The 24,445-nt window shown below is 34.1% G+C and overlaps 1 protein-coding gene across 7 annotated transcripts in view; it reads left to right on the top strand.

Moving 5' to 3' along the window:
- Positions 1-23,972, top strand: part of LOC128203488 (contactin-like) — a 48,220-nt gene extending 24,248 nt beyond the window's left edge. For all 7 annotated transcript variants that reach the window (XM_052904921.1, XM_052904918.1, XM_052904917.1 and 4 more), the window contains 21 exons: positions 364-480; positions 9,237-9,332; positions 9,831-10,070; positions 10,446-10,545; positions 10,787-10,974; positions 11,553-11,644; positions 11,954-12,134; positions 12,273-12,379; positions 12,868-13,054; positions 13,511-13,677; positions 14,361-14,475; positions 15,341-15,514; positions 15,926-16,087; positions 16,704-16,798; positions 17,868-17,954; positions 19,158-19,317; positions 19,751-19,872; positions 20,757-20,976; positions 21,300-21,415; positions 21,933-22,110; positions 22,860-23,972. In XM_052904921.1, the coding sequence (XP_052760881.1) occupies positions 364-480; positions 9,237-9,332; positions 9,831-10,070; positions 10,446-10,545; positions 10,787-10,974; positions 11,553-11,644; positions 11,954-12,134; positions 12,273-12,379; positions 12,868-13,054; positions 13,511-13,677; positions 14,361-14,475; positions 15,341-15,514; positions 15,926-16,087; positions 16,704-16,798; positions 17,868-17,954; positions 19,158-19,317; positions 19,751-19,872; positions 20,757-20,976; positions 21,300-21,415; positions 21,933-22,110; positions 22,860-23,023 (3,068 nt within the window). In that variant the 3' untranslated portion in view covers positions 23,024-23,972. The remainder of the gene's footprint in view (positions 1-363; positions 481-9,236; positions 9,333-9,830; positions 10,071-10,445; positions 10,546-10,786; positions 10,975-11,552; positions 11,645-11,953; positions 12,135-12,272; positions 12,380-12,867; positions 13,055-13,510; positions 13,678-14,360; positions 14,476-15,340; positions 15,515-15,925; positions 16,088-16,703; positions 16,799-17,867; positions 17,955-19,157; positions 19,318-19,750; positions 19,873-20,756; positions 20,977-21,299; positions 21,416-21,932; positions 22,111-22,859) is intronic.
- The last annotated feature ends 473 nt before the right edge of the window (positions 23,973-24,445 follow it).

Here is a 24,445-nt window from a genome sequence, read left to right as displayed (position 1 = left end):
TAAATACTAGTTAAGTTCTTCTGTTCATGAGTATTTCAGTCAGTGGTGGGTCGAGGATTGTGGCATAACAAAAAGTCAATTTTATTGTACATTACGTATAATTTTTATGATTGTAGAATTTTGGGTTTCATTTGCATTTGTTGGCTGAAGGGGCGAGAACATTCTGCTTTTTACATATCATCTCAATATGGAGTATTCAAGACATGGAAGATTTCTTTAAGTGACATATTAGTAGAGAGTTGTGTCCTCTACATATAAATTGTCCCTTTACCTTCTTCAAAGAAGAGTTTATTGTTTGACAGAACACAACCTTTTGCTGGGGTCAGCATTAAGACATATCTTTCCTCTTCCTTTGATTCCCAGGTGGGCGACTGGTGATCAGTTCCCCAGAACAAACCGAGGACCAGTTCATGTACCACTGTAAGGCAGAAAATGAAGTGGGAGCTGTGCTTAGTAATGAAGCCACACTTTACTTTGGATGTAAGTTTCTGTTGGCCTGAAACTGTCTTGTATATGTTCATCTTCTTAATGGTAGCTTTTATTTGTATGCTTAAACTTTGCATTGTCCTGAAATTGTCATCATTTGTGCAACAGTCAATTTAATTCATTTAACCAATCTCAATCCATATTCTGCAGTACTATCATAATGTTACTAATTTTTAGATTTTAATCAGACACCATTATAATGAAATATTAAAAGTACTGGTAGGCTAGTAGCGATTGGTGAAATTGATGTTAACTGTAATAATTTTTTATCAGTTGGAATGAACCCTAGGGGCTTCTATTAAGCTGTATTATAACAAGTAATAAATGTTCTTTTACATAGTCTATGATTGAGAAATTCCTTTAATGTCTACTTTAAGTAAGGGTTAAAATTCGTCACCTTAGTGCAAGAACTCAATAACTGCATATAGACATAGAAGCAGATATTGAGTTCTTGCACTAAGGTGACTTAATGTATTGCAGACCCTCTGTCTATTTATTCAGTAAATGCATGCTAAGAACCTTCAAGCTTTAGTTGGTGTGTGAGACGATAGTTTGTCTACTTTGACACTGTTTAGATTTAACAATTTACCTGATTAAAATCATAAATTGCTGACAGCTGATTTACCAAAATAAATGTAGAGCGGAGTATAAACCCCCCCCATTGCACACACCGGTACTATAATTTCAAACACTGAATACTCTAAATGCAATGGCTTCAGTCAGTGTAACATTTATACGAAAGTTGACAGTTTGACCCATTATAATGAAAGTTTATAGGTACATAAAATTTCCAAATGCTCTTGGCAATTGACAAAGATGTACAAAAAGTTGAAACAAACTGTAACGGTGACAGTGACAGTTGTATCCATAGCTGTAGATCAGAGGTTGATTTTACGATTGCATTCCTACCTACCTGCAAATAGAAAAAATAGAAAAAAAGGAGAAGGGAATACATCCCAATTATGTCAGAGTTGACATAAACTAATTCTTAGGTTTTCTGCTCTCAAAAAAATGGAAGCTCTTCCATCTCTACATGTTTGTATTAAATAAAATCATGCTATAATATTACCATTTTTTTCCTTTTACAAAATTTATTACAACAGAGAGGATATTTGTATATATAGAACTCAGAAACTTTAAATTCCAGAGACTTATTATATAGGAATTTTCCCGAGTGGCGAGTAATGTGAAAATATCATTGTCTGTGTTAAAAAAGGCAAATCAATTTTAATCTCATATCAAATTTGAACTCATAGTCTGTTTCTTTTAGGCTTAAATCTAAGATATTGTCAAATTAATTGGTGCTAATTGGAATATCATGTGAGTGAGACAGTCTATGACAACATTTTGCTGGCGTCATTTCGGATTTTTTTAACCTGCATGAATGAATGCTACCTTGCATTTATTAACAAGTAGCAACACAAAAACCAATCTATAAGAGCAGTGAAAACATAAGCAGTGAAAATAACATAATATATCTGATATTTTTATCCAGAAGCATAAGAAAAAATCCTTGAATTTAAGAGTTAATTGTTAAATGCATGAAGTCATCAACATTTTTTGCTTTTACTGACCTGAGTGAGTGAACCATTTTAGGGCTATTCCATTTAAACATAAAACCCACGGGGGGAAGGCACTTTTGAACTAGACCTCCCACCTACAGAAGCAAATTAACCGTTTGAGCGTCCTACCTCGATTTGTTTTATAGATCCTTAATAACCCCCTTCAGAAGCAATTTAAAATTTACATGTATAAAATAGGGATGGCAACGAGTAGTAAAATTAATACTCGAGTACTCGGACGATCGAGTACTCGGGTACTCGATTACTCGGAAAAATTGAATATGTGTTCGCAAAGACAAGATTGTGTATACATGTATCATTAATGACGTATATTGTGCGTTGGTCGTATTATTGGTCATTTTCACCTTTAAAGTAAACTTTCATTACGTATTTTAACAAAAATTGATATAAAAAGAAAACAAATGTTGTTTCAGGCTTTTAATTTGTCTTATTCGTTTCATTTTATACAAGTATGCACTGCAGAAATAAACAACAATCAGAATTACAATGAACGAAAATTAAAAGCATACATAAAAATAGTGAACGAAATTCAATACGAAGTTCAGTTGTTCACTCTATAATTTATTTTTAAATGATAGTTTTTCGTACTGTGTAATTTTTGTTGACCTCATTAATATTCATAATTCTTGATTTAAAATATCAACCAATCAATTGTGTAATCATTGCAAAAATAGTTAAAATACGCCCATTAAGAAATCAATAAATTTTCGTAACGGTCGGTCGATACTTGCTCGTTAGCGTCCATTGTTTGATGAAAGGTCTCTAATTGGTATACAATAGAATTGTGTAGGTGAAAGTACCGCTATCAAAACTTCGCTAATTGACATCAGTGCTAATTTAAAATAATGGGTCCTTTGATGACAGTTTGCAACTATCACAACAACTCTCAACTAATTGATTGAGGTCAATTGTGTACACAGCGGGGATTAGAGGGACAGTTAATTGTCCTCTTGGCAACTAACCAGATCTGATATTTTGTCTGTAAATCGTGTATTTGGTGATTTTTATAGATTTTTTTCCCGAGTACTCGAGTAGTAATTTGGTACTCGAGTACTCGGACGTTCGATCGAGTACTTGAGTACTCGGGTACTCGTTGCCATCCCTAGTATAAAAGGTAAAAAAATTAATTTACTGATCTTGCTTTAGGCTTTAAAGGATGCAGTTAATGATGATACAGATATTGAACCATTTCTGTTTCAATTCACAACATTTTTCCAAGATTTGAAGGGTTAGTTACTATCATTTTAATGTTGCACTCTATAGTCAACGTGTTTTATGTTTCAAATTATCTTGTTGCTGAAAATACATTGAAATCATCGATTTACCGCTATAGCCAGAATCACATGGCACATCTCCAGTCCATTTGTCAAAGAGAACTTGATTTTAACTTTTTTAAATATACCCTTTAAACTTTTCTCAGAAATTGGCAAAAGCTCTTTTTCAAGGGAGTTTGAAAGTCCCTTGACTTCAAGATGGCAAAGAGATCTCATCAAACCTAATGACGCATTAGAATGATGTGAAATACAATTAATGATGCAACTGTACTGCTATCATATATTTTGATGAGAATAAGCATATAATTCATGCCATGAACTCTTTGTTTGTTTGCTGAAAAAAAATAAAAGGCATATTTGTCATTTTTGAAGCAAGTTGATGTGTCGATCTTAAAAAATAATTGGAAAACAAACAGAACATGGTTGTACAGATTTGTAATTTATTGAAAGATCTTATAAAATTATTGTTTTCAGTATAAAACAATATTTTGCGCATTATAAATATTATTATTGAATAATTGTACCTGTAATAATAATAATAATAAGCACTTAGTAATACATTCATATGACTATCAATAATCATGGCCCAGAAAAACAGTCTGACAAACACAACCAATGACTGGGAATCTAACCAATAATTACTAAATGCAACAGTTGGCCATTCTTGTATTGTCCTCTGTCTCTGTCCTGATAGCTCCCTATCTCAATAGTTGCAAATGGTTGTAGGTTCATGATTCTCCTGTTCATTGGTCATACAGAAAGATGTTGAATGTAGAATCAAGAAGCTTTCATTTCAGGCACTCCGAATTGAATAGAACTGTACCATTTGGAGTGCCTAGAATTTGTAGGATTCCTAGGCAACATGTATCAGGTGTTGCAGTACATTTACTTCACTACAAATACTTTTACCCACCCTTGTAAATCTAAAAAGCTTTCATTTCGCAAAAGTAGTTCATATATTAAACTATAATTAGGTTGCTAAATCAGAGTTTGAATAATTCTGATATCTAGATGTGCCTTTAATTGTAGCAATTTAATGTCCAAATCATGATGTCAATTGAGCTGGTTAAGCAATACTGCATTTCCTTGGTGTGGGGATGGCTTTATTAACTTGAATAAACAAACAGTTCTTGCGTTGGAAAGTACAATGTATTAACAATGTTACATGCAATTTTCTTGACCTGACTCCATCCAAGCCATAAAACTAAGGCCAACATGTACTTGGGGCTATGTGTTTTTTCAATGAGAACTATAAATTATGTTCAATTTAGTGCCACTTATGATATATCATTCCACATACAAAAACACTAGAATTTTCATTAAAACCACTAGCATTAATATCCTATGTTATGATAAAACCATTGCCAAGTTGATAATTTGAAAACACTAGAAATTTTATCTGGTAAGGGTTTAACATAGTCTTTCTAGACAGCTGGACTTGTTTTGCAGTTACTTTGAAAATCTTCAAAAGCTAAACTGATCAAGACTGGAGCAAAGAACTCAGAATACCAAAAGGGATTTTAAAGACTTAAGAGATCATTCTCATATCACCTATACCATTAGTTTTTATCTACAAACTTAAGTCAACATAAAAATGTTTTACATTAATATTGCAATGAATAAAACATATTGCAATTACATAGCAATCAAGTATGATCACTATAAGCCTAAACATGAGATTTCAACATTTTCCAGATAAACAATAAATAATTTTACTTAATAAATTTCTCGATACTTACACAAGCTGGAAAATGGTCTCTTTTTGAATACTTCACATATTTCATGGCTTTCATCATTCAAACTAACATTTCGCTTGTTATTTCAATATTCAATGATTTTGTAAACATTCATAAATGATGGTTAAAATTAAGATTCATAATAATCATGCCTACCAAAAACACCTATAATCAAATTTCGGCAGGGCTTATTGGTGGTTCAGTGAAATCAACCATGACCTCCCACAATCTGCAATGATCAACAGTAGTAAATGCATTGTTTCCATTGTTCTTATATTCATAAAGTTAGAAAACAACTGCAGTGAATAAAATTTATTCCTTATCACTGAGAAAAAGTTTAGAATGAACGAAGCCGACGGTTACCATTAGTGGGATATCAAATCCTACAAATGTATTCATCATTTTATGTAACCGTATTTAGTATAAATGTTAAAGTTTTGAAAGTCTAAAAAGTTTCAATTTTTGTATATTTTGTGCTTCATTTAATTTTATTCTTTGAAATTTGTTTTTCTTAGTGTTCAATCCCATACCAAGCATACTTGTTCACATTTAAGTGCAAGACAAGTCTCTAAATTATGATCTGAATAATTTTTTATAATAATGTTAGGTCACATAAAAGATAAACAATGTATTGTGCTTTTTAAAAATAACAGTTTTTCATCTGTTTAAAATTATTTCAAATGTTATGCATTGAAACTTGATTATGAGTTTAAACTATGATGGGAATAATTCAAGGGAATGTTTTTTTTTGTGATTTCTAGCATTAAAATTGTCTGAATCGCATGAAAATTTATAAATTACGTAAGGTACCAGGTATTCTCAAATTGATCACACTTTTTGAACTTTGTACTGTCTTCTTTTTGTTTGTCTCAAATTTTATACAGCATTGGCTTCACTTGTTGTTTATGAAAGGGACTGTACACCAGATTGGCACCAAAAAAGTTTTTTTTTCTTTAACGAATCTAAGGACAATTTTTAATAAACTATTTTACTCTTTGATATCGTTATTGTAAATAAAATACCAAAATGTAAAAAAAAAAATGCAGTGCAGTGTCAAATTCACTATGCTATTCAGACTTACTCTTACTGGGTGGAATTTCCAGATATATACCTAACTCGCTTAAATCACATAATAACATCAACGCCAGATTACACATAAGGAATGAATAATACTCGGTAGACATACAATGTACCTAGTAATCTTTTTTTAATGGAAAGTCACGAAATAACTGCTATTAATAAATCATTTGTAAACCATGTGCATCATCAGTTAGTAAGTTTCAATGCATTAATTCGGTACACATCGATACCAAGTTAATGTCAGGTTTCTATAAAAAAGAATGTCTGTGACTTATCAAATATTAATAATAGTAATGGTCTGCAACAAAGATTTGTTTGAATTATCAAGGTTTCAAACTGCATTGTATATACGATTGGAAAGCTAATCTTGAAAGCTCCCTTAGTATAATTTTTTTAAAAATAACATAGACCCTGCAAGGTACGGGATGATTCATAAAGATTTGCACAGTTATTTATGTATAATTGCATTTATTAATACAGGTTACCTTTTTCAAATCTATGATTTAGATTGCAAAGTATAACTTATATAAATAATTATATATTCTTATCTTCTAATAAGTAATTAGTTAATTTGTCAACTGCGCACCAAAACACTGAATCTGAATGTATACGCAAGCTTATGCATCAGTCAATTGTAACCATGCACCCCCTCCCCCCCCCCCCCCCCCCCCCGGTCCAGGGAATAGCGGGGACTTTTACTTTCGGTCCAGCCAACCCAAGCTAAAATCCCCACCCTGCAGGGATGATCTGATGGCAAAGTTCCCACCAAATCCCCCCCAGCACCCAAGGGACATTAGGTTAAGCCACATCCGCACTGTATTTTCCACGAAGACCCGGTACTGCGGGGCCACCTGAAAGGTAAAAACACGGCCCATTTCCCCGGTATACCCCCGGATGTGGGGGCCCTGGTTACAATTGACTGGTGCGTACTGATCCATAGTAATCCAATCTCATGCCAAGACGATTTCTGGTCTGACATCGCCAGGTAAGTTATTCTTAAGCATAAAAAAGCCTGGACAGCATTTGAGAAAGGCTGTTGTGAGGTTAAATCTTCATTACTTCACTATGCCACAACATTGGGTGATTACTGATTTTCATTCTTGGCTAGGAAACAAAAAGTGAGCTGAAAGCGTCTTCAGAAAAAGAACTTCATGCACCAGTCAAATGTAACCAGGCCCCCCCCCCCCCGCCTCCAGGTCTGGGGAATACGTTTTACTTTCAGTCCAACCAATCCCCTATAAAATCCCTGCCCTACCCTGCAGGAACGAACTGGTGGTAAAATCCCTGCCAGATAACCTCGCACCCCAAGGTTCTTAGGTAAGGGTAATTCCCCGCTATATTTTGCGGGAAGATAAAACCACCGCAATCATCAGGCACTGCGAGGACACCTGAAAGGTGAAAACACTGCCCCTTTCCCTAGTATACCCCGAGGGGGTGGTAACAATTGACTGGTGCATAATAAGAGTAGAAATCAAAAGTGAGCAGGCAAATGGCGATGGTTTATCACACAATGTCATTGAACAAAATGTACTTACACTGAGAATGGCTCCAAGACTTTTCTATGCACATTCTAAACATTCATCATATTCATAAGCCAGATGCTGTGCACATATTAATACATTTGGCTTCATTTAGAATGAAACTTCATAAATAAGTATGCGCATATTTGATATTTCTTTATCTCCATTTTGCAAAATTGAAATCACATGATTTTATCAAACGAACTTGTATTGCTTGAAATTCAACGTGTCAAATCTATCCACGGTAAGATGACAATAAATCCGTTTGATGGTGGTAATCATTCAATGGCGACTTTATTGATGAATTTCTTCAATATAACACATATAAAATTCACACCATCAGCATCCGGAAGTAGTGATAACATGTACATGTGTGAATCATTCGGCCGCTCTGATCAGAGTGAATGAGTCAATACAGTAGACTGGTACCCGAATTTACTTTTCCTCAAAAACACAAATTATAATGTTATACAGGTACGCAGCATATGGTTCTTATTTTACATTAATAGTATTTAAACAATCAAAACCAAAAATCGTGCTGTATTTCAAAAATGCTGAGTGCCATGCAATGATTAGTTAAATAATAAACTTTGTATTTAAAAAGAAAATGTCACGGAAACATGCAAATTATGTCGAAAAAAAGAACAGCCCTGTTAATAAATTAATACCAACATTTTATACAAAGGATAACAATATTTAAAAAAAAAAAAACACCAAATATCCTGGTTGTTTACTACTTAGACCCCACGCTTGATTTGGTTTACGTACCCACAAGACATTTCGAATGCGTGACGGGCACCGTGGTTAGCTGATACTGGTCTCTATTCGAATAAAAGAGAAAGCGGCTACCAGTCTATCAATAAAGAGCTTTGAACGGAAAATGTCGATGCGTACTTTTCCAATATGTTTATATTCATATTCATATAATCTGAGCATATGCAAGAACATTCATGTAGTTAACCCGATTAACTCACTCGCTACGTACCCATTTCCTGTGCTTCATTAAAAGAACATACAATTAGCTTGTCTTGTTAGGAGAACTATTTTTATTGGATGTTTTCATTGTAATCAGTTCTGGTACTACTTTGATTATTCAAATTCGCTAACGGCAATCCAATCAAAATACAGCGTATGAATTCATTACGTCAGTGAACCCCCAGATGCGGCTTGAAAATGCAGACATCGCGGTTACGGCTATGAACTAGGCCACAAGTGCCCTAGTCCAAAAACCAGAAGTATTCCGCACAGTATATACATTTTAAGGGAGGTAACACAAATTATCTGTTAAATCGGTCTGAAGGGATTTTCACCCTTACGTCATATGCGATTTAAATTTCAACACCCCCCATCAGAAGCAAATTTCACAATTTGGCAACCACCTACAGATGCAAATAAGCGAAAATGACAACCGACCATATATGATTTAAAAAAAACCATCGGTTATATGTTTAAATAAATAGCCCTTACAACATAATGCATGGAAGAAATTTTAAAGAGTGCTATAAAAGTTGAAGAAAGAATTTGATATTTGTATCCCTTTTTATTCTCTTATAACAGACTTGGACCAGTTTTCCAACATACGTCCTAAGCCTGTTTATGCAGCCGAGTTTAAAGGCACCAAGATGGAGTGTGGTGCACCGTCCTATTCACCAAGTAAGTTCTTGATATGAAATGAGTGTTATAATGAATTATTGAGACAGCAGTTCCCAAAACTATCATTTAAATAATAATTTTTCATGAATGTCAAACTTGTATTTTACATACTATTGTTCACCAACTTAGGTACTTATATTTACCAACTTTATTTGAAAACAAAAACATGCAATTTAAATGAAACCATGGAAACTACAGGGACAAGTCAGAAGCCTGAAACATGACCAAGATCCTGCATATAAGCGCAAGGATCTATTACACTTAATAGGAACATACGATTATTCAACTATATTCATGCTAATAAAATAATAATTATCCAATATTTCAAACTTCAGTCATGTTGCACATGTATTTCACCAACTTGAAAACAAAAGGATAGCAACAAGAATGTTATATTTAGAAGTTAATAGGGACATGCAATTATTAAAATCAAACAAAATAATGCTAATTATCAGCCGGATGTTCCTATTTTCCAACACTACATATGCTTGATTTTAGGAGTGAACTATGAATGGTTCAAGAACGCAGCCACTAACATTTTTGTTTACGAGGGCCACGGCAACCTGTTTGTCTCAAACGATGGAAGTCTCTACGTTTCCGAGGTGCAGCCAACTGATGCCAATAAAAACTATTTCTGTGTGGTGACACTGGTTAAGCCGGACAATGCTCGATTTGCAAAATCCAACTCAGTCAGTCGCACAAACATGGGCATAGAATTACTGCTGTCAGGAGATACAAGTAAGTTTTTGCCATATGTATAATACACATTTTTTATTATGATTGTGGAATAAAAGGTAGCCAGGAATTAATTTCTATTTAATATGTTATCCCATTTGAACAAACCAAGTGACTTTTGACATCCTTATGATATTTTCACAATAAGTAATCATGTATAACATGTACTAGTATTTTCTTATCAAAATCTGGAATATGTATTCATATAGTCCATTTTAAAGTAAATGATTTGAGTAAATCCCTGGTTTACTTACCAAAGCTGAAAGGCTTTATGGGTAGGTTTGTTTTTAGTTTAATAATTTAGTATTTTTTTAGCATTTTTCGAAAAACTTGCACTGTAAGATTTGTTGAATCATTATTGATCTTACCATTTTTTAGACAATGATGCCGATTATGGTCCAATTCTTCACACGAATGTTTTCCCGCAGAACACAATAAAGGGAAGCAATATACGCATGGAGTGTGTTGCCTATGGCTCGTGAGTTGAGTTGCTTCATAATACACAGTGATAAATCCGTGTCTGTATAATGCTCCCAAAAATGTTTTTCAAAGCAAAAAGTTGAGGGGTTGTAATGTTGCGTAGGTGTAATTGTTGGAGAGCAATACTGAAACCTTCAGCCTTAACTCAAAAATGCTTCCAAGACAGGTAGAGCTAGTAATGCCTCTTTTCTGCTATAAATATAGAATAGAAATTATGTAAGAAGTGTTGCTTTCTTCAGTCCACCTCTCAACTACCAATGGTATCGCGCGGACGGCAGGCCGTTTGTAGCGGGAACCAAACTACGTGACCTTAACCGCGTGCTAACAATTGACAACGCATCACTTGAAGCTGAAGGGGATTATATCTGCAGGTGCACCCGGGGGTCAGGCTCCTCTAAGACACAAACAATTACATTAAATATGGACGGTGAGATCATTATGTTCTTTATTGGTTTAATTTAAATGGCTGTAATATTTAAATATAATGTGGGTTAAATAAATATTGGTCTAAAGTTATTCAATTCGTCTGAATATTGAAGTATTCATGTTACAATACTTATATTATGGTTTGATCATGCTCTCTGAAGACAGATATATTTAAATTGAACTTTCTGTATGTGCGTCCAGCACAATTTCTCATGTCCGGACTGTAAATTTCTCGAGTATGAACAGATTTTAAAATAACTTGCCACATTTGTTTAACAATCCAAGACAATGTTTCATGTGCATGGCGCGTGTCCCTTCCTCTAAGGTCAAGGTCTCACTTTGTGTTTGTTTTCCATGGAATGCTGCATATAAGGCCATAGAGTAAAGGTGGTCGTGTCAGGGCTGTAACTTTCTCTTGTATGGACAGATTTTAAATCACTTGCTTTCATCATATATAGTACATGTACTTGAAAAATAGAATACCAAAACGGGTAATATCATTGGTTCCAACATTGAGTGCCACAGTATGTAATTGTATTGCTGTTATAATTTGTAATGAGCTTATTGTCTCTTTTCTAGCCAAGCCGTATTTCCCCTACCCGATTGGCAACAAGTTCCTGGATGTGGGAATGAGATTTGACTGGCACTGCATGGCTGTTGCTAGACCTAAGGTAAAAGAAGAATTCTATTCTCAAAAAATGTCAGAAAAAATTGAAAAAAATCTCTAGTTCACCTGTAAGTCCATGTACTTACTGTCAGAGATAATTTTAATTAAAAAAATAAAAAAACACTCTACATTTCATTAAATTGAATTCAAATCTCATGTATTGTATATTAAGACTTACAATCCCTCAGTTCAGTTGACGACAAAAGAGAGATAACTTTTAAAGAAATTTTATGAAATGTATTGCTTATCTGTGTTTGTAAGAAAGAAGTTCAGGTATTGGCATGTAGAATGATTGTCTTTGTCAATGTTTCAGGCAACATATTCTTGGTATAAAAATGGTGCTCGTATTGATAGTATACCGGGCGTTCTTGAAATCAGGGCCAATGTACTCACCATCCTCTCTGTGGACAAGTTACGTGATGAAGGAATGTATCAGTGCGCCGCTACAAACAACTATGGAACTACTTTCAGTTTAGGAGAGCTCAAGGTTTTAGGTAGGTTTTTACATTTCATTCAAAATCTAAACTTTTTGAGTGCTGCATTGTATATTTGGATGAAAATTAAACTATTCAATGACAAAGTTTTTGAATAAATCCTAAGATTCACTTAACAAGCCCTGTTCGAATTTTCAGCACTGACTCCTAACTTCAAGCGACACCCACTTCCTCAGGTGACTTTGGTCCCGTTGGGCGGAAATGCCAATATTCCTTGCAGTGTGGAAGGAGCACCAACACCAACAGTAAGACTTATCATTTTTCTTTGATGTGCAAGTTCTAGAAATGAAAAAAATAAATGATTTGAAATATTGATATGGGAGTGAAGTTCTTGACTGCACTCTGAAAGAAGGTCATTGACCAATAATAAAGTGGTTGGCTATTTTGAATGTGAAAAAATGGTTTCAAGCAAAACATAATTTGCTTTAGCCTGAAATAATTATAAAAGCTAGGTTGAATTGTCTCTGACTCACAACAGACCTAACTGAATGCAAAATAATATCTCAAAACGTAGTCAGAACTTTGTGGTTTTTCTCTACCTTAGATTTTGATTGCTAATGTTTCTCAAATTGATAAATTGTTTGATTTTCAGATGTTCAGCAAAAAGCAAGATTGAAATCAATCATTGAAGTTTTGAGTACATGCTGTTGGCAGTGAAAACCCTACCTCTTCACATTTATATATACACAATTGCACATACAATTATTGACTCTTAGCTTCATTTCCTCAATAGGTGACCTGGATAAAGAATGGAGGCCCCATGGGTTTAACCCCTGGTAACCTGAATGATCGTATAGGGATGGACACGTCTTACGGGCTCGTTTTAACCTCCATAGCCATGTCAGACCAAGGCTTATACACATGCAAGGCAGATAACCAGTTTGGAACTGCGACCAACTCGACTGAAGTTCGAGTTGTTGGTAAGTATAAGAGTCATTAAGGTTATATGTATTTGTACTCTGACATAAGTACACATTCAGTAGTGTTTTTTTTTCATCTTTCCGAGGTAGAATGTGAAAGCCTTGGTATTGTTAGTATTGTGGCAGTCATCATAGACAAAGACTAACAATATGCACATTTACAGCAAAACCATAACTCAGGCTTTAACACCGTATTAATGAGTGATGCGCCTCTTTTAACTTGACAAAATCATTTAATCATTGGCATTTTTGAGCTATTGCTTCTTGTTTAATTATATTTCAGTTATGCCATTGGTATAAATATTGTTATCCGTTTGTTAAGCATATATTTGAATGTAAATCTAATAACCTAAAGCTATTGTAACACATGTAAAAAATAAAATACATACCACATTGACAACCAAAAAGAAGAGAAAATGTAGTTTACAACATTGAATATTTGAACGTCCTTTTCAGATGGTATCATCTGGCGTAGCAGGTTACTGAACGAGACAAACGTCCAGGTGAACAGGACGGCGTTCCTGTACTGTGAGGCGTCAACAAATGTTAACTTTGATATCAGTTACGTCTGGAAGTTCAACGGACATCCAATCAACTTCCTGTTACAGAAGGAGTATATTCTGGTTAGTTATGAAACATCTGCTCTCCCTATGTGACAGGAATTGTATGTTGACATATAGTCATTGTACAATTTTAGTAAGTGTTACTGAACAGTGCATAGATGTTGTTGATTTTATGATGATCTTGTAGTTAATAGACTAAATGTCTAAATTAATTAAGGAACTTAAAATGGCATTTGTCCAACAATTAAACACAATGCTTTTGTTCTTTGACACCATTGTAGGCTTTTAACCAAAGAGTTGTGGAATGGTGCCTCACCCTGTCCTTATTTGGTAACATCTTCTGCCTTTATTGAGACCAGCATGGCCACCCTTCTGCCTTAAATGCCTTTTGTTATGATTTATTCTTATAATTATTATGAATATTAATACATACAAACTTAACATACATTGCATTTGAACCGAATACTTGTATCACTGAATTTTCTGTGACATTCATTATATTTTTTTCACAGCACTTTTCAATGTGCCATTCTTACCCTTTTCACCCTGTCTCTCTCCAGCAGTATCCTGTCATTTCTAAGACATGGCTTAAAAAGTATTTGAGACTGCTTATCTACCTTCATTTTATTACCGAGAGAGGGGTCGAGTGGTATAGGTGTCTGCCTCATAGTCAGGAGGTATTCGGTTCAAGCCCCACCCTGAGCAAGATTTCAAACTTATCCTAACATATCTGGATGTTTCAGGGCATGAATGGGCTGTACGTCACCAACGCCCAGTACAAGAATATGGGTCGCTATGAATGCGAGGCCCGGACCACAATTCACTCCAAGACAAGCAGTGGACTGCTCAGGGTAAATGGTATGTGTCCCTTTGTCTTATTCATTAAAATGTAAAAATGTAAAATAGGTATATGTGACATAATCTGGGCAAACAAAGTCATGATAAGATAATGAAGTGAAAGAAGTCACCGAAAAAAGCATGATAACTGTTTTATACCTACTGCCAACCAATAAAGAGAAAAAAAAGTCACATTAAAAACTCAGCATGATTAAATATCTTGCTTTTTTATATTGTATTTCTTTCACCTGGCCAGTGCCCTTATTCATCGACATTAAGTGTCTGAGGTTGAGGCTCGAACTAGGAAAGCCAAATTTGACTTTCTTTTTAAAAATGCTGTAATAGAAGCAAAGATGGAAAACATTGCTGTAACTGTAACAAAGTAAATGTTTTTACAATCAGGCACATATCTTTTGTTGTAGCATATATATTGAAATATGTAAGATTTCAGTTTTCTGAGCCTGAGTCTGTCACTCAGACCTGAAGACGTTTAGTAAATACTACGGATAGCAACAAGTACCCGAGTACTCGATCCATCGTTTGAGTACCTGAGTACTAATTAACTACTCGAGTATTTGAAAAAATGTTTAAAATCCACCAAATACATGATTTACTGGTACGATTAATAACAAGACACTTTTTCAATACATGACTGGTTACCACTATAAATGTGATGCCCTGACCTTTGCTTGAACTGTGACAGGCTTTTCAAAAGTGAGCACTCTGGAAACTATTATAAATATCCTTTCACATTTTGTCTTTTTTTCATATGCCGCCATAAGCCTACTACCTAATGGTGAGCAAAACTAGTCTGGGTAATCTGCAGAATATTTCCATGCTTTGATTTGTTGATTGACTGTTTCATTATGAATAATTATTATTCTAGGGCCACCTCTTATGCCTGCGGGTGTGTATGTGCTGGACAACACCGTAACTCCCCGTTCAGTAACCCTGGTCTGGACCTGGTTCGTAGCTATAGAGCATGGTGCTCCCATTGTAGGCTATGACATAGAGGCAGAGTCCAACTTCAAGCCCAATGTGTGGACAGTGGTTGCCGCAGGTACGTGGAAAATTTGATCATTGTTGTACACACGCAATAATTAATATCAACTGTGTATAATTAACTACTCATCATTATCCTGTAGCAATCAAACTTTCTGTTTAAGTCATTGACACCTAGAGATGAATTGACACATTGATTAATTGGGAATTTGTAAGTTTCACTTTCATACCATTTTTCAAAATTTGAAGACTTTTTGGAATATAAGGGATTAACTTTTATGGCAATCTCTAATATTAAATTTAAGAAGTATATTGTAGCAATTTGACCCATTAAAGTATTACATGGACAAACCATAATACTGTTTATATATAAATTATATCTGACCATGTAAGGAACTTTATCTTCATGTATTATGAGGACATGAGTCTCAACTATTGTTATCTAGTATCTATGTGTTATTCATCTCAGATATCCCTGAGTCGATTGCCGCTCGTGAAGCGGCTGATCAGGGTAAGCGGGGAACACAAAGGGCCGCAACTGTGGATGGACTCATTCCTAACACAAACTACCGGTTCCGGGTGCGTGCAACAAATGCCTTTGGAAAGGGGCAAGAAGCAAGTAAACCCACAAGTAAGTATGTACTGCATGAGTTTCTTTCATTTTCTGTATTTGCTCTTATCAATTCTCTTATCAATTGAAAAATTGCTGGATGAGATAGTTTTAAGTGCCATTACAAACTTGTTAATTGAATTTCGGAAATGGCAAGATGCAAAAAATATCCAATTACTAACACTAAACTCCATCAAATTCTGGCTAATACAGCAGAACTATGTGCTGAGGAACATACCCATTTGCAAATATATAGTTAAGTGCCTTACACACTACATGGCTATGATGTAGTAAGAACTACATACATGTTAGTAATTGTAACTTGTTTAAAAACTTCCAGTCTCAGTAAAGCTAATGGCAATATCAAGAAATCTTTATGGCATTAAAAGTTAGCTATCCCAAATGGAGGACCTTAATGGTATACTATTTTGTGGTCTTGGCATTAAGTTTTGTTATGTCTTCCCTCTTCCCAGCATCTGTAAAGCTAATGAAATGGCGACCATGGTCCTCTCAAAAAGAGTGGGAGATGATGGTGTCAAAGTTGGAACATCACAGGTTAATGACCATGCATATATAATAATTCAACTTCACATAATTTTATTTTATTACCGGTGTGTATTTTTCTCTGTTCTTCCAGCTTCTGTGAAACTAATGCCATCTGCACCCGTGGTTGCCCCTAGAAATGTTGGCGGTGGTGGTGGCAAAGTTGGCACACTCCAGATCATTTGGGATGTAAGTCCATCTTGTCTCTATAGATGTGTTTGACTATCTGTCATAGGCTACAAGGTCTGTGATTGTATTTCTCATGATTGTTGTTGTTAATTACTTTGACAGTAATAGAAAAATGGATAAGGTATGGTGATAACCTGTGTCATCATCAACATAAAAAGCTTCAATCTTTGCCATTACTCATACGGTGTTCAACTGAAATAATTTCACATGTTGCCAGAGACAATATATACATGTGTAGCAAGTCCCATAACTCTGGCTTTTATAACTGTTGAGTTTTGCATCTTTTCAAATGATATAATCAGATATTTGGCTTTGTTTGTAGTGCTATAGTTTCATAACTAGTTCATTAAACATACAGTAGGTTTATTCATTTGTCCAAATATTTGTGGTGAAAATGAGCCAAGATATCCAATGTTGGAGGCTCTGAAAAATCTGTTTCATTATTAGGGTGAAAAATATGGTTTTAAGGCAGATTTTTTAATGAAATATTATGGATTATAGAATGGCTAAAAACTGGCATGCAGGTGGCTGGGCAGGAAGACTAATGTTGTTCCATTTCATGTCATAATTTCAATAGCAGAAATCAAATTGTTATAAAACTTAGTCAGAATACTTGTCTGCATGATATCTTGAATAAGTATGAATATGGGTCAGCTCAGGTCAAACACTAGGTCACTAGGTAAAATCTTAGAGAGGAAAAAATACCCATCATTAATTTAATAGTTTTATCCAATTGTTATAAAACGTGTTAAAAACTTGTCTGCATGTTGTCTTGATCAAGGTATGGATATGGGTCACCTCAAGTCAAACACTAGGTCACTTTGTAGAATCTTAGGAGAAAAAAAATCCTGTTAAAAATTCAAAAGTTTTTATTCAGTTGTAATGAAACTTGGTTAGAATACTGGTATACAATGTTAGTTAAACATTACCTGTATTTTACTGCTGTTGCTTTAAATTGGATCAAATAACTGTCATTAAACAGATATTGGGTTGGAAGCTATCTAAGCTTCTTGTTATCCATATAATTTATATATGTTCCACGTTTAATGGTTTTGTTTATAATTGTTAGATTCTGGAGCCAGCTGAACACTGCGGAGACAATCTGAACTACATAATCTACTGGAAAAAGATGAATGATGCAAAAGACTATAAAAGGGTATGCTTAACATGATTTGGTTTTATAATTTACTATCCGGTAGTTTTTAGTTTTTCTTATTACACAGGGCTTGGACACAATTTTTCTAATGATTGTCTATCAGTATACACTTCATCACTCTTATTTGTCATCTATAATCTGTCAATACATCCAATGAACACCAAAAGTAAATATTTCACTTTTGGCTTATACTCCCTTTGTAAAATATACCTTGAGGTGCTCACTATGTGAAATACAGTGAGATCTTACACTGTAACAACTATAATCCTATATTTTATATGCTTTCATCTCCTTATTTACTCTGCATCATACATACTATAAGTTATGGGGTTAGTAGGTGAGCCGATATGGGGGGCAATGGAAACCATATCGGGTGACAGCGAAGCCTACTAGCCCCGTAATGTCTATATGAGGCCGGCAACCTGTTTCATTTATTCATTGGAATTGGAAAAAAAGATGCCATTTTGGTACAATATAAATTTGATGGCCCCAATATGGCAAAATATGGGGTCACCGTGTGACCAGTCCTGGACCAATGGCGTTGGCGTCATTTATGTTGAAGGCGTGATATATACATATACATGGTGCTAGAATTAAGATGTCTGTGTTTGCATGTACATAATTTCTACATTAAGGAAGAGCCATTTAGCTGAAGTTTTTATGTTAACTTGAAAGCAAACTTATTGATGCATGTTAAACATGAAATTCATGTATTTTGCATTGTGAAGCCATCTGCAAAATTTTAAACCAGGTGAATATATTTTGTATTAGAAATAACATTTAATATTTAACCCGGTCTTTAAGAATTATATAATTCCAATACACACATTCTTCCTCACAAATGTTACAGTTTTAATAATAATTAGATGACCTGAAATAAAATCTTAATGATAAAGAAAAGGCAGAGTGGGCAAACAAGCCCTTCTTTTCACTAAGATGGATCATCTCACTGACTTAACATACAACCTCATTGGCTGACATATTGTCCACGCAAAATATAACACAGGGAGTGTGTATCAGATAAATGGCAGTAGGCAGACCTTGAAACACCGGCAATAATTGAAATTCTTTCTGATTAAACCTAGGATCTAATGATCTGCAATATCATTAGCTGATAATGTAGGTTGTATTCCAAGAATATGTAAATATCACAAAAGTCATTCTTCTCCTTGCCATTGTTTTCATATAAACTTTGTTCAACAGGAAATTGGGAACACTCCCTTGTCCCTTGTTGATGGGAAATATGTGATAGAAGTTGGCGTAGACAATTACTACCTTCAGTATCAGATAATGGTTGCCGCCAGGAATTCCAAGGCTCAGGGACCTAATTCTACTGTCCAATACATATACTCAGCCGAAGCCAGTAAGTGCATCAGGTTCTATTTGTATACAAATTGATCAATATAATTATTTTCATCATGTACATAAGGTAACAGGAACTTTTGGGGGACTCAATTAATGCTCCATTAGGCATTACTTTGCCCTCTCTGGATTAAGTCATCATGCTTTAGACAATTTGTAAAGTATAAATTTTTAACCTGTCAATATGTTTTGATGTTATTCTTTGTTATTTGCAGTGCTTTCTTCAAATGATTCTACCAGTATTCTAAATTATTTTAAACAGAAGTGGCACATACCTTATAAGACATTGTCATTGAAGGTTAATTTGAGAATTTTATAAACCCTCTTCAATGCCATTTTTTGCAGAGGTTTTCTTTAATATGATGCAGCACAGAAAGACTGTTTGAATTTCGTAACTCCCTTGCAATATCAACGTATTCCTTCTCCATTTTCAGTGCCGGCTGCGGACGTGAGGATGGAAGATATGGAGACATTCAATGGTACATGCATCATAGTCCACTGGGAGTCTGTGGCAGACACGAGGCAGGCGGTCGGGGGCAAAATTAGGGGATACAGGGTAATGTATATGTGATAATAAATAAACTGGATGTAACGGTAGATGGTTAAAAATTGAACATGATTATAATCAGTTCCAGGAAATATCCAGGGTGATACTTTTTCTCGGTCCTGGTCTCATCCGGTCCCTGTCTTAGTTTTTAAATATTATCAGGCACGATCAAGAAGGTGTGAATGACCGCGGTGGGTAATAGGATAACAGTTGATTAACGTTGTTAAGAACACAAACATTGGATATTTGATGATAATTATTTCACCATTTATTTCACATCAATAAAACAATTAATAAATTCAGGCAAAGATAAAAACATAAAATATACACTTGTATGTACTAAAATTAATGTTAGAATAACAAACACATAGTTTTTTTTCTACAATATTAAATTCAGTTTTAAGTATACTATAATAGAAATGTAAACAATGCATGAATACATGTAAATCAAATTTGTAAGTTAACTCAGTACTTCAGGAATTCTTACAATTTTTAACAAAATTTTATAGCATTTATAGAAGCTGTTATTGTTTCATTGTAACAAAAAATCTCCATAATATTTTATTATACTATTTGAATTTTTTTTTTTTTAAATTTTTGTTTCGAATCGAATTAAATTATTTTAGTACAGTGAAAATTCATTATCTCAAAGTCGTTTATAACCTCAAAGAAAATACATTCAGATAATTAAACCGTGGATATTATCAAAATTGGAACAAGAATGCAAAACTGTATTTCTGTTAATGGCTATGTACAACCATGTAAATGTGAAACAGAATCTATACAATGTTCAATTATACCTATAACTTTAATCAGATTTCTTTTGTTCATATTCAATTTTTCAAATGTACTTCTTGTGAGTTTAAATACATGTGTGTTTTTTCTGCCTGCAGGTACAGTATTTTGCTGACATGTTTGGCAATGCCAAACACGATGAAGAACCAGACCCGAATGTGTTGGAGGTTTTAAGCAAGGATGTGTACGGGCAGACAGACCACGTGAAACTGGTTGGACTGTTTTCAAATATGGAGTATCTGGCACGAGTCATGGTAATAAATGGTGCTGGTGTGGGAACTAAAGGCAATTGGAGAAGAGGAGAGACTTACAATGACAGTAAGAAAAACACAATGATTTTGATTTATTGTTTTGGATATTTTAGAATAACTTCTACGATTTTTGACTGTCTAAGACTTTAGATGTGTCAAGGTGGTTTTGTATAATTTGCATGTCTGTTTAGTGCAAGAACTCAATATGTGTTTCTACTTCAATATACAGATATGGAGTTATTGCACTAAGGTGCTTGACAGCATCACATGGAAGATAGTACCGGTATGTTTTTGTGATAAGTTGTATGGATGAGACTTGGCATCCAATTTTTCAAAGGTGATGTTCCAAATGCTATAGAAATTAAACCGTTACTATTTATTTATCTTCAGTGCTCCATGATTACCCGACCCACATTAAAGTGTATGAAGTGAGTCAACACAGTGTGCGCGTGCATTGGCGGGGAGTTGGCGTCCACGCAGGGGAAGAGTCATTAGAGGGATACATTGTAAGTCCTTTACACTAGAGGATAAGAGTGTGATGGTGGAATAGATGTCGCCCTCACCCCTACCAGGGGCACATTGTCTCATTCTACCAGAACATTAGTTTCTACGCAGGAACCAGACTCAGTCTTGCTTAAAACAATCTTTTACATGTAGCTTTTTCCACAATCAAACTTTAAATAGTATGATCACTTTGATTTTGATGTTATCAAACTTTTTAATTGGACCAAAATTTCTAGAGCTTAGATTAAAGACAGTGACAGTGATTCATTCACGATTGTTGACAATGAGCAATCTCGATAAAACTGAGACTGTTATTGTCATATCGGGGATTTATTTTGCCTCAATGTCACTATTGCACAATATATTGTGAACAAAATGTTGGATTTAATGTTCACTAATGCCCTCATATTTCCCTCTTATACATTTAACAACAACCTCCTGTTATTATATATGAAAAGTTGCTATGTAGTTGTTTGATCCTTTATGCGTAGTTTGTAACCACTTCACTCCAAACTTCAGATCCGCATATTCAAAGTGCAAGAGGATATACGCAATGCAGTAGATACTACGGTAGGGAAGGTGAATGAAGCGATCATCAATGGTCTCCAGTCGAATACAGTCTATGTGTGCAGGGTGCTTGGTACTTCAAGGGCTGGGGACGGAGCTCTTAGTGAAGCAGTGTATTTTTCACTTACAAGTAAGTATTTGCTTCTTAAGGGCAGGGGATGGTGGCAACTTTTGAGTTGTCATTGTTCTTTTATTACATGCAGTGTGTGTAATTATTGAATATTTTTCCTTGATATCTACTACCGGTATCTGAAAGTTTAAATCTTATACCCGGTATGTCATTTATGACTATGTTTCATATGGACTTGAATACTTTAAGAAATCAAGTTAATTCAATATTATTCACTATGGACAAGTGAACTCATATAATTATCATTGAACCATCATATTCCGACACATTGATATAAAAAATGGTATTGGTCATTATAAGTTCAACACATTATATAGTAACTTATGTTAAGTATTCATCAAGAGCTTTAATATATAGACATCATGGTATTTAAGAAACAAAATAAAAAAATGCTATATAATCTTGTAAATTTTTGTTCTGTGACCTTTTAAATGTATCATATCAAAATAGGTGTTTTAAAAATGTTATCCAATCAAAAATAATATAATGATTAATCAGTATAAAATTGACGTACGAGAAATAATCTCAATATTTATATATAAAATGCACTAGCGCATCAGTGCATCCTAATGATGGATGGCTACCTTAAACTAGGTGGAGGTATCCTTTCATACCTGCTAAATAATGTTCAAAACTTGAATAACATGATTTTTACATTCTGACTCTTTATCATGTAGACCTTTAATGGCAATTAAAGAACAATTCGCTAATGTTCAAAGAAATAACAGCATTAATTATATTATTTTCAGGTTCTGACTCTCGTTCTGTCAATCTGAACATTGACCCGTCCACCTCGGAGGTGTGTTACTCAGACAATGATTCCCGAACCTGCGGAGTTTCATCACTCAGATCGTTCCTGCATATGAAAGTTCTTATTGCCATTTTAACTGTGTTCTACATCATTTCAAGCTAACATTTTTATTTTATTTTTACTTTCTTACATTAAGAAAAAACATTACTTTAATGTATGTTAACGTTTTGTTTTTTTGTGTTTTTTTTTAAATTATTTTGTGTTTATAAAAGATAAGAGCAGACCACTTGCATTAAACAGTTTTCTTATTTTGTCACCTTAGTGCAAAAACTCAATATCTGCTTTTATTTCTATAGGCAGTTATTGACTTATTGCACTAAGGTTCTTATTTGAACCTTAATCACCTTAGAGTTGTCTCAATTTATCTCTAATCAATTAGCTTTATTTTTTTAAATAATCATCTCAGTATTTTGAAATTCATTGTTTGAGATTTATTATACAACATGCATATATTTGTTCATCTCTTATTGGCATATTGTTGGTATTAGATATGTGAACAAATACTCGCTCATTGTACATACTCATTATCTGATTTACATTGTTTAGTTTTTACCTTAAATACTCTTTTTTCAGTGTTTACAATTAGAAATCCATTTCAACATGTGCTCAATATATAATTTAGATATATATTGCTTTGTTTTGAATGTTACTTACAATTTATACTTTTTGTTTACCTTTAGATATAGTTTCTTCTTGTATAATACAGAAATACTTGAAAACATCAACTTCACATAGAAACTATAATGACTTTCAATCTTTTACAATGTTTAAAATACTTTTTTTCTTTTTCTGTTGAATTGTTAATAATTTCATTAAGTATGTAAATATATACTGCATTTAACATGAATCTCAATACATTTGTCATTGTACAAATTGTAAATCCTGTGTATACATTGTGTATTCATGTATCCTGTTGTAAATCCTGTGTGTATACATGTTTCCTATATTTTTACTATAAGACATGTAGCACATACAAAATGCGAATAATACCTGATAACTTTTTAAAGCTGCACTTGTGTTGTCCCCAAATAAAGATGTGTAAGAAAATATACTCCTGTAACACTCTCAGATGAAAAGTGAAAACATTATAGCGTTGGAAGTTCATACACTGGACTTATATGAACTATCAACACACTTCATAGCCTTGAAGTTCATACACTGGACTTATATAAACTACAAACACACATCATAGCCTTGAAGTTCATACACTGGACATAGATAAACTACAAACACACATCATAGCAATGAAGTTCATACACTGGACATAGATAAACTACAAACACACATCATAGCAATGAAGTTCATACACTGGACATAGATAAACTACAAACACTCATCATAGCAATGAAGTTCATACACAGGACATAGATAAACTACAAACACACATCATAGCCTTGAAGTTCATACACTGGACTTATATGAACTACAAACACACATCATAGCAATGAAGTTCATACACTTGACATAGATAAACTACAAACACACATCATAGCAATGAAGTTCATACACTGGACATAGATAAAC

Source organism: Mya arenaria, chromosome 9 (genome assembly GCF_026914265.1).
Source record: "Mya arenaria isolate MELC-2E11 chromosome 9, ASM2691426v1".
NCBI lineage: Eukaryota > Metazoa > Mollusca > Bivalvia > Myida > Myidae > Mya > Mya arenaria.
This window is presented reverse-complemented; position numbering and strand designations above follow the sequence as displayed.